Below are 14,352 nucleotides of genomic sequence, written 5' to 3'. Positions count from 1 at the left end.
TGGTCCCATTCAGATTGTCATATTTTATAACAGTGGTTTGCTTTGATATCTAGCCATCCAGTTGTGGGAGGTCTGGCCATATCTCTGTCAACACATGTGCACAGTGACTTCTACTGGAATGCAGTTATGATTGTTAAAACTATAAACCATGATAACTGCATTCCAGAGGAAGTCCAATAACTTCAGCGAAAGGCATTCCGCACCGCAACAACTCCTCAGCAGCCTTGTACGAGCGGCCTCATCCCCATTCTCAGGGTAGGGGAGTGGATCTGCCAACACAGTTATCGGGTACTGCCCAGCACTGAGACCAGGACCTGCGAGATGCCAGGCAGAAAACATTTCCTAAAGATCACTAATGATCGGTCCATTGCTGAGACACAGTGTGTGTGAGTACATACTGGTCGTCGTGGACTACGCCACCAAATTCCGGGAAGCCATTCTCCTCCGGAAAGAGATCACAAAGGAGAAGTTCCATCTTCAAGGCAACCCCATCATGTCCCGGCTCAAGGAGGATGGCTCCTGACAAAACACACAGAGAAGGCGGGTCTCACTTCAAATCTGACGAGGTGCTGTCTGGGGTTGTTGGAGGCCAAAAACCTTGGGTATTCCGCGAGGAATGGAGAAATCAAACCCTAGCAAAAGAGAACCAGGGCTATTCGGGGCTGGTCACGCCCCCAGGCGAAGCGGCATAGTGGGGAACTACTGAAGATTTATGCCACCCTCACCGACCTGAATGAGAAGCACCAGCCCTCCCGCACCCTGAAGAGTACCATGTCCAACCATGTCCAACAGGTCCCATCCTGGCACAAGGCAAGGATGAAGCCGGGAGGCCCATCCTGGCATGAGGCGAGGTAGGCCGATCCTGGCACGAGACGAGGATGAAGCCGGGAGGCCCATCCTGGCACCAGGCGAGGGAGGCCCATCCTGGCACAAGGCGAGGATGAAGCCGGGAGGCCCACCCCAGTACAAGGCGAGGGTGAAGCCGGGAGGCCCATCCTGGGACGAGGCGAAGGTGAAGCCGGGAGGCCCATTCTGCACATCAGCAGGAAACTCAGCGACCATGAATGACGTTTCGCTACTGCAGAGAAAGAGCCCCTCGCCATTAAATGGGCTGTGAAGTATCTACGGTACTACCTGCTGGTTTTTGAATTCTGCTTGGTCACTGATCGTTAACCCTTACGTGGATGGCAGGTAAAAGTACAAATAATAACAGAGTGGCAAGATGGTCTGTCCTTACAACCGTTTACCCACTGTGTCATCCACAGGCCGGCTCAAAGCTTATCAACGCAGACAACCTGCAGTGTACTGGCTTGTGTTATTCCTTCACCAAAATAAACAATAAGGCTCAAAACTGACTCTGGATTTTAAGCTTAGTATTTTTCCCCCTGTCCTGCTCTGATTAAAAGGCTGTATTGCATGGACATTTTACACATGACTTTTGTTGTTGTGACGCGGCATATGGCCTTGTGAAGACTGCGTACAGTTCATTGCACGCAATGCAGTGATGTAACCAGGTGTCCTGTGGTGTGTCAGGGGAGAGGACAACGTGGATGCCAGCTGAAAGGATCTGTTTTGACAGGAGGTTAAGGATTTGCTTCTGGGTAACTTTGGCACTTACCAGTAAGATTATAGATGTACATCTTACGTGCAACAGAGAATTAGAGACATCACACAATGTTCAACCTTTTAGAAAAAAAAAGTCAGATGTCTGTAGACACGGGAAAAGAAAACACTAGTTGTTGGATACCAGAGAAATGTTCTCTATTTCTCCATCTGCCTCTCCTTTCTCACTCTCTTCATGGCCCTCTCCAATCTCTCCTTTTTGCCCCTTTTTTCTCTCTCTCCAATCTTTCTCCTGTCTCCCTCTTTCAAGTCTCCCTCTCTCCAGTTTCACTTTCTTCTGTCTCGCTCTCCTATTTCTCCCAGCCTGCCCCTCTCCTGTCTCTCGCTCCAGTCTCTCACTCTCATATCTCTCCCAGCCTGCCCCTCTCCTGTCACTCCCTCCATTCTCTCTCTCTCCTATCTCTCTCGGCCTGCCCCTCTCCTGTCTCTCCCTCCAGTCTCTCTCTCTCCTATCTCTTTCGCCCTGCCACTCTCCTGTCTCTCCCTCCAGTCTCTCTCTCCTATCTCTCTCGGCCTGCCCCTCTCCTGTCTCTCCCTCCAGTTTCTCTCTCTCCTATCTCTCTCGGCCTGCCACTCTCCTGTCTCTCTCTTCGTGTCATGTCATCTGGTTATTAGCAGAGCCCTGCTGGTAACTGGAGGTGGATGTTGAAGACAGTATGCATAATGCGAAGCCATAAGTAAGCCTGCTGCTGGTGAGTGGTTGGGATGAGCTATTTTAATGGGCGCCGGGGGCAACATCTGAACTCAGTTTGGGGTTGGGGGGCTGGGACTGTTGGTTGTGCGTGCCAATATGCCACACTTTTTCTTGACATATCTCCTTACAATATGTCACATATTATATGTCATGACAGAGTTGAATAGGTCACATAACGAATTGCTGGGGAACGCCAACTCTGTTCTCTAATATTATGTATAGTGATAGATAGAATCTAGCTATGATTCACAAATTATTTTGGGGCTGGAGACATGAGGGGCAGGATTGCTCCCTGAGATAAGTGAGGTGAGTGAGATGAGATGACTGAGTTCCACCTTTAATGTGACCTATAACATGAACAATTCAATTGACAAACAAACTGATATCTTTGAGGGGGAAAAATAAAAAACTTACAATAACCTGGTTGCATAAGTGTGCACACCCTTAAACTAATACTTTGTTGAAGCACCTTTGTTTTTGTTACAGCACTCAGTAATTTTGGGTAGGAGTCTATTAGCATGGCACATCTTGACGTGGCATGCTATGTCAAAGCACTCCATAATCTGTCAGATTGCAAGGCCATCTCATGTGCACAGCCCTCTGGCTGGGCCATTCCAAAATGTTAATCTTCTTCTGGTGAAGCCAAGCTTTTGAGGATTTGGATGTGTGCTTTGGGTCGTTGTCGTGCTGAAAGGTGAACTTCATCTTCAGCTTTCTAACGGACACCTGAAGGTTTTGTGCCAAAATTGCCTGGTAGTTGGAACTGTTCATAATTCCCAACACCCTGACTAAGGCCCCGGTTGCAGCTGAAGAAAAACAGCCCCAAAGCATGATGCTGCCACCACCATGCTTCACTGTGGGTATGGTGTTCTTTGGGTGATGTGCAGTGTTGTTTTTGCACCAAACATACCGTTTGGAATTATTGCCAAAAAGTTCAACCATGGTTTCATCAGACCATAACACATTTTCCCACATGCTTTTGGGGGACTTGATGTTTGTTTTTGCAAACTTCAGGTGGGCTTGGATGTTTTTCTTTGTAAGAAAAGGCTTCCATCTTGCCACCCTACCCCATTCATATGGAGAATACAGGAGATTGTTGTCACATGTAGCACACAGGCAGTCCTTGCCAAAAATTCCTGCGGTTCCATTAATGTTCCTGTAGGCCTCTTGGAACAGTTTTCTTCTCGTCTTTTCATCAATATTGGAGGGACGTCCAGTTCTTGGTAATGTCTCTGTTGTACCATATTTTCTCCACTTGAAGATGACTGTCTTCACAGTGTTCCATGGTATATCTAATGCTTTGTAAATTCTATTGTACCCTTCTCCTGACTGATATCTTTCAACAATGAGATCACTCTGATGCTTTGGAAGCTCTCAGCAGACCTTGGTTTTTGCTCTGCGAAAATGTCAGGAAAAAATAGAACAGCTGAACTTTATTTGTGATTAATCAGCGTCACTTGAAATGATGGCAGGTGTGTAATTACTTCTATTTAAAATGAGTTTGAATGTGATTGGTTAATTCTGAACACAGCCATATCCCCAGTTATAAGAGGGTGTGCCCACTTATGCAACCAGGTTATTGTAAGGTTTTTATTTTTCATTTTCCTCCCTTGAAGATTTCAGTTTGTTTTTCAATTGAATTGTTCAATTTAGTTTTTCAATTGAAAAGTTTAAGTCTGAGCTGACCACTCTGTACAACCACACTGAGCTTCACACTGGTAAGACGGCCCTGTCTCTGTTAAGATCCATCCATGAGAACAAGCTAGAGGAGGCTTTTGCTGAGACCGTCACTCTGCTGAAAATTATCATAATAACACCTATGACGACATCCGAGTCAGAGAGGAACTTCTCCACCTTGAAGAGGGTAAAAACCTTCACTCGCAATACCATGGGACAGCCGTGACTCAACGCATTGGCCATGTTGTCGATTGAAAGCCAGCTGATTCAGCAGCTACAAAGTCTTTGAAAAGTTTGCCCAGAGGAAGAACCGCCGTGCCACCTTTCTCTTCAAGCGAGCCCTCAGCCTTGGTGAGTGAAAGCGTATTTTATCATCCTGCCTTTGTGGTCCGTGCATTGGTCATATTTTTGTGCGGGATCGATTGATATAGATTGTGACGAGTGTCAGTGTGTCCATGCTCATCTATTAAGGTTGTTGTCATAGAATGGATCTGTATCCCTAAAAAGTTGTCTTTCCGCTTCGTTGTGGCCTTCAGTGGTGTTGAGCTCATTGCTGTTCGCGTATGGCCCTGTAGGCACATTTGTTCTGCGCTTGGTTGCATTCCTAATTTAGGTTTGTAAATGTGACAGTGGTAATTTTACATGTGTGTGAGAGAGAAGGAGAGCAATTACACAAGAAGGTCTCTCTCTCTCCAGTATGTGTACTACAGCACCTGGAAGAAGCAAGCCGCTCTGTCTTTAAAAGTGTTTTATGGAGCCATGCTGTTTGTTGATGTGTTAAATAAACACATCAGTAGCAAGAGGGTGTTTTGTAGCTTTACTGGTATGTATCCTATATCTTGAAATGGTTTGTGCCCCACCAATTTTTTTTTACATATACAAACGCCACTGCATGGACCTCTAAAACCACTTGCATTTTGTTCACTGACCTTATTTGTCAAGAGTACGCCCTTTGGATTTGCCATTTTCAATTTCGGTGAATTTACAGGAATATATCTTTCTAAATAATTAATAATCAACTCTGATTGCCAAAAGAAAAAAACACCCAAGCTTGTGTAAAATATTTTTTCTAAAATTTTATATTGACGTTTGTCATTTTCATCCATATTTCCTAAGTAGATGATACGCATTAAAATGCATGGATCGAAGTATATGTTGTCCCCTTGCATATTAACGCTTGAAAATAAAATGAATCGTCCTTGTACATTTTTCACTGAATTAAGAGTGTTGAACTGAGTGTTGAAACACGTCTTGCTAGGCTATGTGAGGAAGGCTATTTCAATAACTTGGATATAATATTTGCGGTAGAGCGAGAGGTGAAACGCTACGATGTGCAGGAAAATGTGATGTGCGATGTGCAGGAAGAAGTCATTGCTTTGCGGTTGCGTTTTGTGAAGAGCAATCGTTAACTTCATTGATTAAGTGGTAGTTAAAAACCGAACACAACTGCATTTCGGTTTTAAACTAAATGAAAGAGATGAGCCCAATTATTTTGAGGTAGCGAATTGCTGGATATGTACCAGAAAGGTGGCGCTCAAAAGCGCAAACACCACAAATCTGAAGAACCAACATCGGATCTGTCACGTGTATTTTTAGGACTACAATATTATTAGGCTTACAATATAATAGTGGCATACAACTTACAGTATAAACAATTAAATCGTTAATCGCAATTATTTGTTCACATTAATCGACAATTAAAATGTAATAATCGTGACAGCCCTAATTACAAGTTCAGTAAGCAGGTAGCAAGATTACCAAATCATTTTTAAAAGAGCAACTGATGGACCAATGGAGTAACCTGTAATGGCAAGCTGTTCTTGCCATAATATGAGCATACATAATGACGGTGTTCTGTGACCCTAATTTGTCACAACAGAACTTATGGTCAAATGCATTAAGAAAGGAAAGAAACACCACAAATTAACAAGGCACATCAGTTAATTGAAATGCATTCCAAGTGACTACCTCATTAAGCTGAATGAGAGAAAGCCAAGAGTGTGCAAGGCTGTCACCCAGGCAAAGAGTGGCTACTTTGAAGAATCTTAAATATAAATCTATTTTGATTGGTTCAACCCTTTTTTGATTACATTATTCCATGTGTTTGTTCATAGTTTTGATGTCTTCACTATTTTTCTGCAATGTGGAAAATATAAACAAAAGAAACGTGTGTCCATACTTTTGACTGGCACTGTATAAACAATGTCAGCAGCTGGGTAGGTCTCTCGCAATCAATGCTGTTGGATATATAGGAATATATAGGAAACCATAGCTTTCATCATGTTTTATATTATGTAGACAAATTGACAACTGCTGATACACCACCACATTTTGACATTGAGCCCTCTACTTTTCTAACTCTGAACAGTTGTGAAGTCAACTGAGTTCCTTGGTGGGGAGTGAACACAGACCTAGAGGGCCACCAGTTGCACATTCCTAGACTGGGCTTCTCGCTCATAGCCAGTGACAGAGTCATCTCACAACATTAAAATGTATCCACATCTTCTTCACCTCTCCTTTCCTGTGTGTGTTTTCAGATCCACTTAAGTAATTTTGAGACACCAACCCCACTGGTGTGTGTGTGTGTGTGTGTGGGCAGGGTCCCCCTGGACTATGGCAGCCTGTCAACTTCAGGAACAGAAGCTAGACAATTTTACCGGGAATTGTGTCTCCGGGGAGGTCTGATTCAAGCCTCTGGCTCCGTCTCAAACATTTCTTCATGCTGTTTATCTACTCGCCAATTATTCCTCTTCTGCTTCCTCTGCTCTCCTCTTTCTTCATTCCTGCTTTTGTCTCCTCCACACCAATTCCTCTCTCTCTTTCTTCATCCCAGACCCACCAGCCAAAGCAGCTGTTACTCGGCACAAATATGCTAATCCACTTTAACACTGGAGCTACTGGCTAAATTACAACAACAAAAACACACACACACACACACGTCCACACACTGTCGTCACTCTCCTGTGCTTACCCCAAAGAACCCATCCTCAGCCTAACCGGTTTATTTTCCACCAGCACATCTTCAGGTCACAGTAAGCAGAAAAACAATATGATTCGGCCAGGCAACTCAGGTGTACAATCCATTCAGGTTTAGATTGCCTCTATTCTCCCGTCCGTTGGTCCCCACCACAGCCCTCTCTCCGCCTTAATCCACAGGTAGAGGCAGTGCCTCAGAAGTAATCCCCAGACAGGGAGTGGTAAACTACAGGTCTGCCTCTATCATGAGGGAGAGGTAGGAGGCGTACTTGCTCAGGTCCTGGTCAGAACTGTCCGCATCTATTGTCTCTCTCGGTTTCAAGTGCATTGTTGGTGCCCACGCGCTATCGCTCACTCTGTTTAACTAATTATGATCCCAGGGACACTGGAGGAGAAGAAAGAGAGGAGGAGGGTTGGGATTCATAAGAAAGAGGATTAGAACGCTTGAGCCATCTGTGTTCTGGGGGAATTAACCCCCAATGCATGATGCACACGTAGGAAGACAAACATGCAGAGCTAGAGACATACACAAACACACAACACACAGAGACAGACAGAGCTAGAGACACACACAAACACACAACACACAGAGACAGACAGACAGAGCTAGAGACACACACAAACACACAACACACAGAGACAGACAGACAGTGCAAGAGATGTACACATTATACACAGAAAACCAGGGAGACAGCAATCAGAGCTAGAGACACACACATACACATCATACACAGACAATCAGAGAGACAGCCAGACAGAGGTGGAGACACACACAAACGCATCATACACAGTCAATCAGAGAGACAGACAGAGCTAGAGACACACAAACACATCACACAGAGACAACCAGAGAGGCAGACAGAGCCAGAGACACACACAAATAAAACACACACAATTAGAGCGACAGACAGACGGACAGACCCATAAACACACACACACATTACTCAGAAGATAGGACATATAGAGATTTTTAAGATTTGGTAGCTACTCAGTAACAGCAAGAAACATCTAAAAATAGACATTCGCATTAACTCCTACCGGAATCGGGGGAGATTCCATTTTGCTGACGTCATCAGTCAGATGAACACCCGCGCCGTGGTTCCCGTAGCAACCAGAACGCCGTCTGACTGACAACGCAGCGATGGCCGCCCTAACAGACAGAAAGATGGCGAAAATAGCCAAACTTCAGGTAAAATAGAAAGAAAAAAATACATTTATAAACGTAACTCCAGGTAAGGACAACGGGACAATAATCAATACGTGATTTATGCTAATCACCTTAATTGGGGGATCACAAAGAAAAAAACAACGTGTAGACTACGCTATCAAACGTGTAGTGCACAGCTGCAGTAGCAGATAGCTACTGTATAGTACTCTAACGTCTTAACAAGTTCACATCTGCTGTACCTGTAGTGTACAGTACATCGGGATGTACAGTATCTAGCCGCTAAAGAGCCAATTTTTACTTCTCAACATCGACAGATTTAGGCTAGACAAGAGACAAGACATCACAATCAAGGGCGGGAAGGATGCCAAATGTGTGGAAGGTGGATGAGACGAGAGAAAAAGACACCGGCGTTTAACACATGCACACAAACCACACGCAGTAGAAATGTAGCCTACGTTCGGAGAAATAAGTTCTCTTCGCAGCTAAACCTTTCATCGCTGTTCTGTTGTTCTGATAACACTCACCATAGCTAATTAAGTGCGTTATAAATTATGTCACAAAGTAGAAGCATACGAATCTGGTTCACCAGGATGAAAATCTGAGGCTTATGTATCTATCTTACCTTCAGTAGAGAGGCACGCTGTCGGCCCACACAATACCACATGACAGATTGTGCGCGCAACAGCAGGGGCTGGTGATTCTGCGCGTTACTTGTACAAACACTAATACCCACAAATACTATCTACTACTATAACAATAATAATAATATAGTGTGCTTTTGGGAAGGCTAACTTTTTAGGATGCTGGAGGATGGTAAGGATGTTGTACTTGGACTTATGCTACGTTTGTAACAAGTACATGTAGGAGGTGAGAAATGACCAGTTGGAAAGTCATAACACCAATAGGATGCAAGTGTTTTTAACTCATGGAGAAATGCTGATTGGATGATAGCATCAAACACAAACTGAAAATACAACCGTAATGCTTGTAAACTAATAGTAGTGTTTGTCATATACTTTCATATACACATTTTTTCAAAAAACATATCAAGGTATATGTATAGGTTTTTCAAGGAATTTATTGACAGTAGGAGTCATAGAGAGACAGGTGAGGAGACATGGCATTGAACGTGGAGGTGGGTATTGAACTGATTTGGGATTGTTCCTACGCCATTAGACAGTCAGGGCATCCAACAGGCGTACCTTGCCTAAAAAGCAATAGATCTGTGTTTTTTCCCCCCATGTGTTTCTGTGTGTGTCAGAGAGAGGAGGGTGTGCAGAGGCTGAGCCGTCACTTCTCATGGCCAGAATTCTCCGGGGACGAGTTGCGACACAGTGCCCATCAGCAGTTTGTGTATGATTGTGCCATGTTTGCCTCGGCCCGAGGTTTGGCCTGGGGTGCTGTGAGATCAGTGGCCGGAATGACCAGGGATCTGTTCCCACAACTGGCTGGTCCGTTTTATTTCTATACCCTTTATAGTTTTTTGCATTTTGTGTGAATGACATTATTCACACTGAGTCAGCAGCTCCATTGATTTCCTTCAGATCTGGACCTGCCCAGAGTGCTGTCCCTGATCTCGGATTGGCTGACAGAGTGCTTGCCCTGCCTCCCTCCTGCCCAACGTAATGCGGTCTTCCACTTCCTGTCTGACACATGTGTCACTAGGTAGGTAGTTGGATAGCCGTGTATGTACGTCTGTGTTTGTGTGTTGATGTTTTCATAAGTAACACAAAGTTCTGATCCTGTCAAACATTTAGGCAACGTCTGCTACAAACTGTGACCAGCGGTACCTGCCACCTGACAATCAGCCAGGAACACCTGGAGGTGCAGGTACCCCCTACACCGCTTCCTCTGGTGCAGGTGATTCAGAAAGAGTGTGTGTGTGTGTGTGTGTGTGTGTGTGTGCAGGAGAGTGTCCATTTTCTCCGGGAAAAATTGTAATTTGTGTTTTAATTTATGTAATTATGGAGAAATGTGTAAATAATATAGACTATGTATGTATTATAGGTACTTCTATTTATTCATTGTATTGGTGTACAGTTGCAGTAGATTTTATTATTAATAAAACTATTTGTTTTCTTATTGTTGAAAGCTTTTGTTTCGGTTTATTGCTTATTGATGTTATTAATTATTGTTTGTTTTCTTTACACTATTTCTCCTATTTTTTTCCATTTAGACACAATTGACAATGAGCTGGTACTTCTAAAGAGTTTTTATTCTGCAATTTTCAAATAAACAGTGTTTGTTTTGTCTCCCAGGGCTTTGATGAGTGTGTGTGGGAGCGCCAGTGTGTGTGTGCCCGGCTCCAGATTGCTGAGCAACAGAAGAGGGAGGAGCTCCGCAGGCTCAGAGAGGAGGAGGGGCCACAATTGGGGTCAGAGTTCACACTAGACACAACAAAGGACCATAGATTGGACAGACAGGTAGACACACACATCTCTGCAACACACACACTTACAACAACACACACACCCAAATACACAAATTGCTGTCGCCACCACCACCTAGGGGTTGTAGCCAAGCCCTTGCAATTAAGTGAATTAGAATGTTCACCAAAACTCAATTTCACTTTCAGTGGCTTCCTATTAGATTTAATTGGAATGTCCGTTTTATTTCCTGAATGTACTTAATTGTAATGAGCAGCCCCCAACGCTGTGTTTATTGAGTTTGTATAATGTTGAAACCCTAAGCTGTAATCATTTAATAATGTATTTGTATTGCTTCTCCAGGAGGTGGCAGCCCTTGTCCGTTCAACTGTGAGGGCCAGAGGAGACCTGCTCATGGGCATACTGCTGAAGGAGAGCAGGCTGGTATATGAGCTGCTGGAGCTCAGCCTGCAACAAACAGCCCTGACCACAGGGGGGAGCTCTACAAAAACACATCTCACACACACACCCCCTGACATCACACAAACCAGTGACTTCAACGGGGCCACAAAAACAGCCAGAACCTAGAGGAGGTGAGAAGGTCTGGGCAAGAGGCAGAGGTTACACACATTGATAAAACAATGGTTTAAACTTTTTGAATAACCAAGAAACAATATTTAAAGGTACTGTTTAAACCTGATGCATTTGTTTGTCTTGGGGCACCTTTACCAGATACTTTCATAAGCTGTGTTTCATAAGGTGGGGTCATATTCAACACTGGTTAGTATAAACATTTATCAGGGGCAGATAACTCAGATTGTTCAAATAATACCAAGGTAGTTTGCTAAAAATGCATTTTGGAATCCCAGCTGAGGGTATTGCAATAGGAACAATGCAACATTAAGATTGCTACAGGACCTCATCTTTGCTTTTCAGTATCAAATCCTAACCTCTCCTCCAATGGCTTCACAGGCACCGGACCACATCTGACACCAAAGTAGAGCATTTGGGGCTTAACTCAAACTGGGAATGCCCAGAAACCACCATAACCGTTTAGCAAAAATGGCTACAATTATTAACAGTTTTGTTTGGTGTTTGGTTGGGACACAATATTTTATTTGTCAAGACAGACTTATTTTCATTCCGTGTTGCACGTGGGTCATTGAAAGGTGTCAGCATCTCAAAAACACAGAGAAAGCTGACGAATGCAGTTATGGTAATTGATCTTACAAAGCCTTTGATTGCACATGCTTGAACTAGCTAATTGGCCATAAATGTTTTCCATGACATACCCACCAAATACACTCATGAATAAATAGTTAACCAGCAAAGGATCTGATTTTCTCTTCCATGTACATTCCTCACTATTTGTAATCATGAAAAGATTTTCAGAGTTGAGATATTAGGCAGCAGTGTTTCATTCTCACCTCAAGATTTGAATAACACCTCAAGCACTTCATCTCATCTGATGAATAGATTTTTCTTTCTTCAAACTGCAACATTTTCATATGCCAGTAAAATAGCTTGCCCCCTGTGAACAGACCTCCTCCTTACAGTGCAAATGAATAGCCTACTCCATTTCAAAGTCTGGCTGAAAAAAACAAGTGAAATCTAAAATGACAGCATACTTGAGAATGAAGACATCAAAAAAGATGTGAATTATTGGTTGAAATTAGAGTAGTCTATATCATGAACAGTTGGGCTAGAGAAGAGAGACCTGAATTTCATCTGAGAGGGAGGGTTCACTCAAGTAATGAGCATCTCTTTAGCATCAGATGGCCTATTCTTTTATGAACTTTCTTGATAAATTATTGAGAAGGTACTTCTAAGGACTGTGATATTTGGCCATCTCACCTAGCTATCTTGAGATAGCTCTAACAGTAAGTAGCTCTTGATGTCTGCTATAATACTATAAAATAGTAACCTTTGAATTCTTACCTTCAGAGTTACTTTTGGTTATTTATTTAACCGTGGTTTCCTGGAAGGAGCAAGGAAGAACATATGGAGGTACACTCTCACTGCACGCACAAACCTGAACAAACTATTCAGTCATGCCTTTCAAGGCCAACAATGGCTCGAGCAGGAGTGGAATCACTGCCTTCCAATTGGTATTATCTCAGCTCCCACTATGCTGATTCAGGTCTGCTCTGAATCGAGCCTTGGCAGCGTGGAGCTTTCAGGTCACAATTTCAGATAAAAATATCACAAACCCACCAATAGGTGTTATTGCTTTTATAAACTGGTTTCCAACAAAATTAGAGCAGTGAAAAGTGATGTCATGTCACCCTTGACTTACGGTCCCATATACCAGCCAGTATCAGCCATATACCAGCCAGTATCAGCCATATATCAGCCAGTATCAGCCATATACCAGCCAGTATCAGCCATATACCAGCCAGTATCAGCCATATATCAGCCAGTATCAGCCATATACCAGCCAGTATCAGCCATATACCAGCCAGTATCAGCCATATATCAGCCAGTATCAGCCATATACCAGCCAGTATCAGCCATATATCAGCTAGTATCAGCCATATACCAGCCAGTATCAGCCATATACCAGCCAGTATCAGCCATATACCAGCCAGTATCAGCCATATACCAGCCAGTATCAGCCATATACCAGCCAGTATCAGCCATATATCAGCCAGTATCAGCCATATACCAGCCAGTATCAGCCATATAACAGCCAGTCAGCATTCAGGATTCAAACCACCCGGTTTATATACAATGTTGTTTTCCCTTTCAGCTGATCCCTTTTGAGTCATAACTCAAAATGGCCAGGAAGAGCATTGAGCGTGGCGGCACATGGCAGCTTACCCAAAGGAAATGTGGGACACACCAGTTGTCCCTTAGGGCAGAATTAGCAGACTACCTTTTTGCCCAGTGGCCTCTCCTGCCCCTGAACAACAGCAAACGTTTTTGTCCGGGAGCTGTGACTGAAATGCAATAAAACCTCAATCGTGTGACTTGATGCCCAGCTCGCCACGGCACAGATGTCTGCCACAGTCAAGCCTTTGAGAGGTGCCCAAGATGTCGGCCACAGTCAACCCTTTCAGTGGTGCCCAAGATGCTGCCACACAGTACTGGGACCAAGGCACACCATGTTCAAAAACCATTGCCCTTTGCAAGCATATGCCAGGGAGATAAGTATGGGATAAATACCAACATTCTGTACATTACCTTGGAAATAATGTATGATGCAACCCAGTCGTTAATTCAATCAATAGGCGTGTTAAATATTGATCTAATTGAATTTAACTACTGGGTCGGACGTCTGTAGCAACCCCAACGTGAGAAACCATAAATGTACAAATGAAACACTATGCTGTTTATTACTTTCCAAATGTAGTGGTTTAGGGGCTTTTGTGTCCCGTACATCTGTCCTGAAGACAACCAACCATCTTGTACGTCAAGAATTCATGCACATTTTAGAACTCAATTATGGCCAATCAGAAAACATGTACTAAACAAAACAATGTGGTCTAATGAAGTAATACGGCATGAGGGGGTGTGGTATATGGCTTGACACATTTCTAGAATCTGGTCACAGTGCTTAGATATGAAATAGTGGCCACATACAACGAACCCCTAAGATGCCTTATAGCTATTATAAAGCAGTTGGTGCAGTTTAAGTGTTGTGATGTCATACCTTTCACGTCCTGGCATGGCAGCCCTCATTCGGGCCACGGACACCTGTTCCTGAGCACACTTGTACTTTTTGCCCTCACCTGGGTTCCTGGTCAATCAATCAATCAATCAATCAATCATGATGATTGATTGATTGGGTTCCTGGTCACTGTCCCTATTTAAGTTCCTCCTTTCCTAGTGTGCCTTGTGGGTCTTTG

The 14,352-nt window shown here is 43.6% G+C and overlaps 1 protein-coding gene across 5 annotated transcripts; it reads left to right on the top strand.

The window, feature by feature from the left end:
• The first annotated feature begins 8,103 nt into the window (after nt 1–8,103).
• On the top strand, nt 8,104–14,303 carry c15h8orf74 (chromosome 15 C8orf74 homolog). Of its 5 annotated transcripts, XR_002197869.3 has the most exons (8): nt 8,104–8,159; nt 9,400–9,589; nt 9,683–9,803; nt 9,896–9,998; nt 10,397–10,561; nt 10,868–11,097; nt 12,449–12,511; nt 13,254–14,303. XR_002197869.3 is itself a non-coding variant. In XM_034297536.1 (7 exons), exons 1-6 carry the CDS (start codon nt 8,112–8,114, stop codon nt 11,090–11,092), a joined length of 852 nt encoding a protein of 283 aa, XP_034153427.1. In that variant the 5' UTR covers nt 8,104–8,111; the 3' UTR covers nt 11,093–11,097; nt 12,449–12,525. The 5 variants fall into 5 exon arrangements, 4 of the variants coding, with proteins under 4 accessions (XP_034153427.1, XP_019909355.2, XP_010900000.2 ...); XM_034297536.1 differs by lacking the exon at nt 13,254–14,303 and having other exon boundaries at nt 12,449–12,525; XM_020053796.2 differs by lacking the exons at nt 12,449–12,511; nt 13,254–14,303 and adding an exon at nt 11,477–11,836.
• The last annotated feature ends 49 nt before the right edge of the window (nt 14,304–14,352 follow it).

This window comes from Esox lucius, chromosome 15, assembly GCF_011004845.1.
Source record: "Esox lucius isolate fEsoLuc1 chromosome 15, fEsoLuc1.pri, whole genome shotgun sequence".
Lineage (NCBI taxonomy): Eukaryota > Metazoa > Chordata > Actinopteri > Esociformes > Esocidae > Esox > Esox lucius.
The sequence above is the reverse complement of the archived record's forward strand: the minus strand, read 5'-3'. Positions and strand labels throughout refer to the sequence as shown.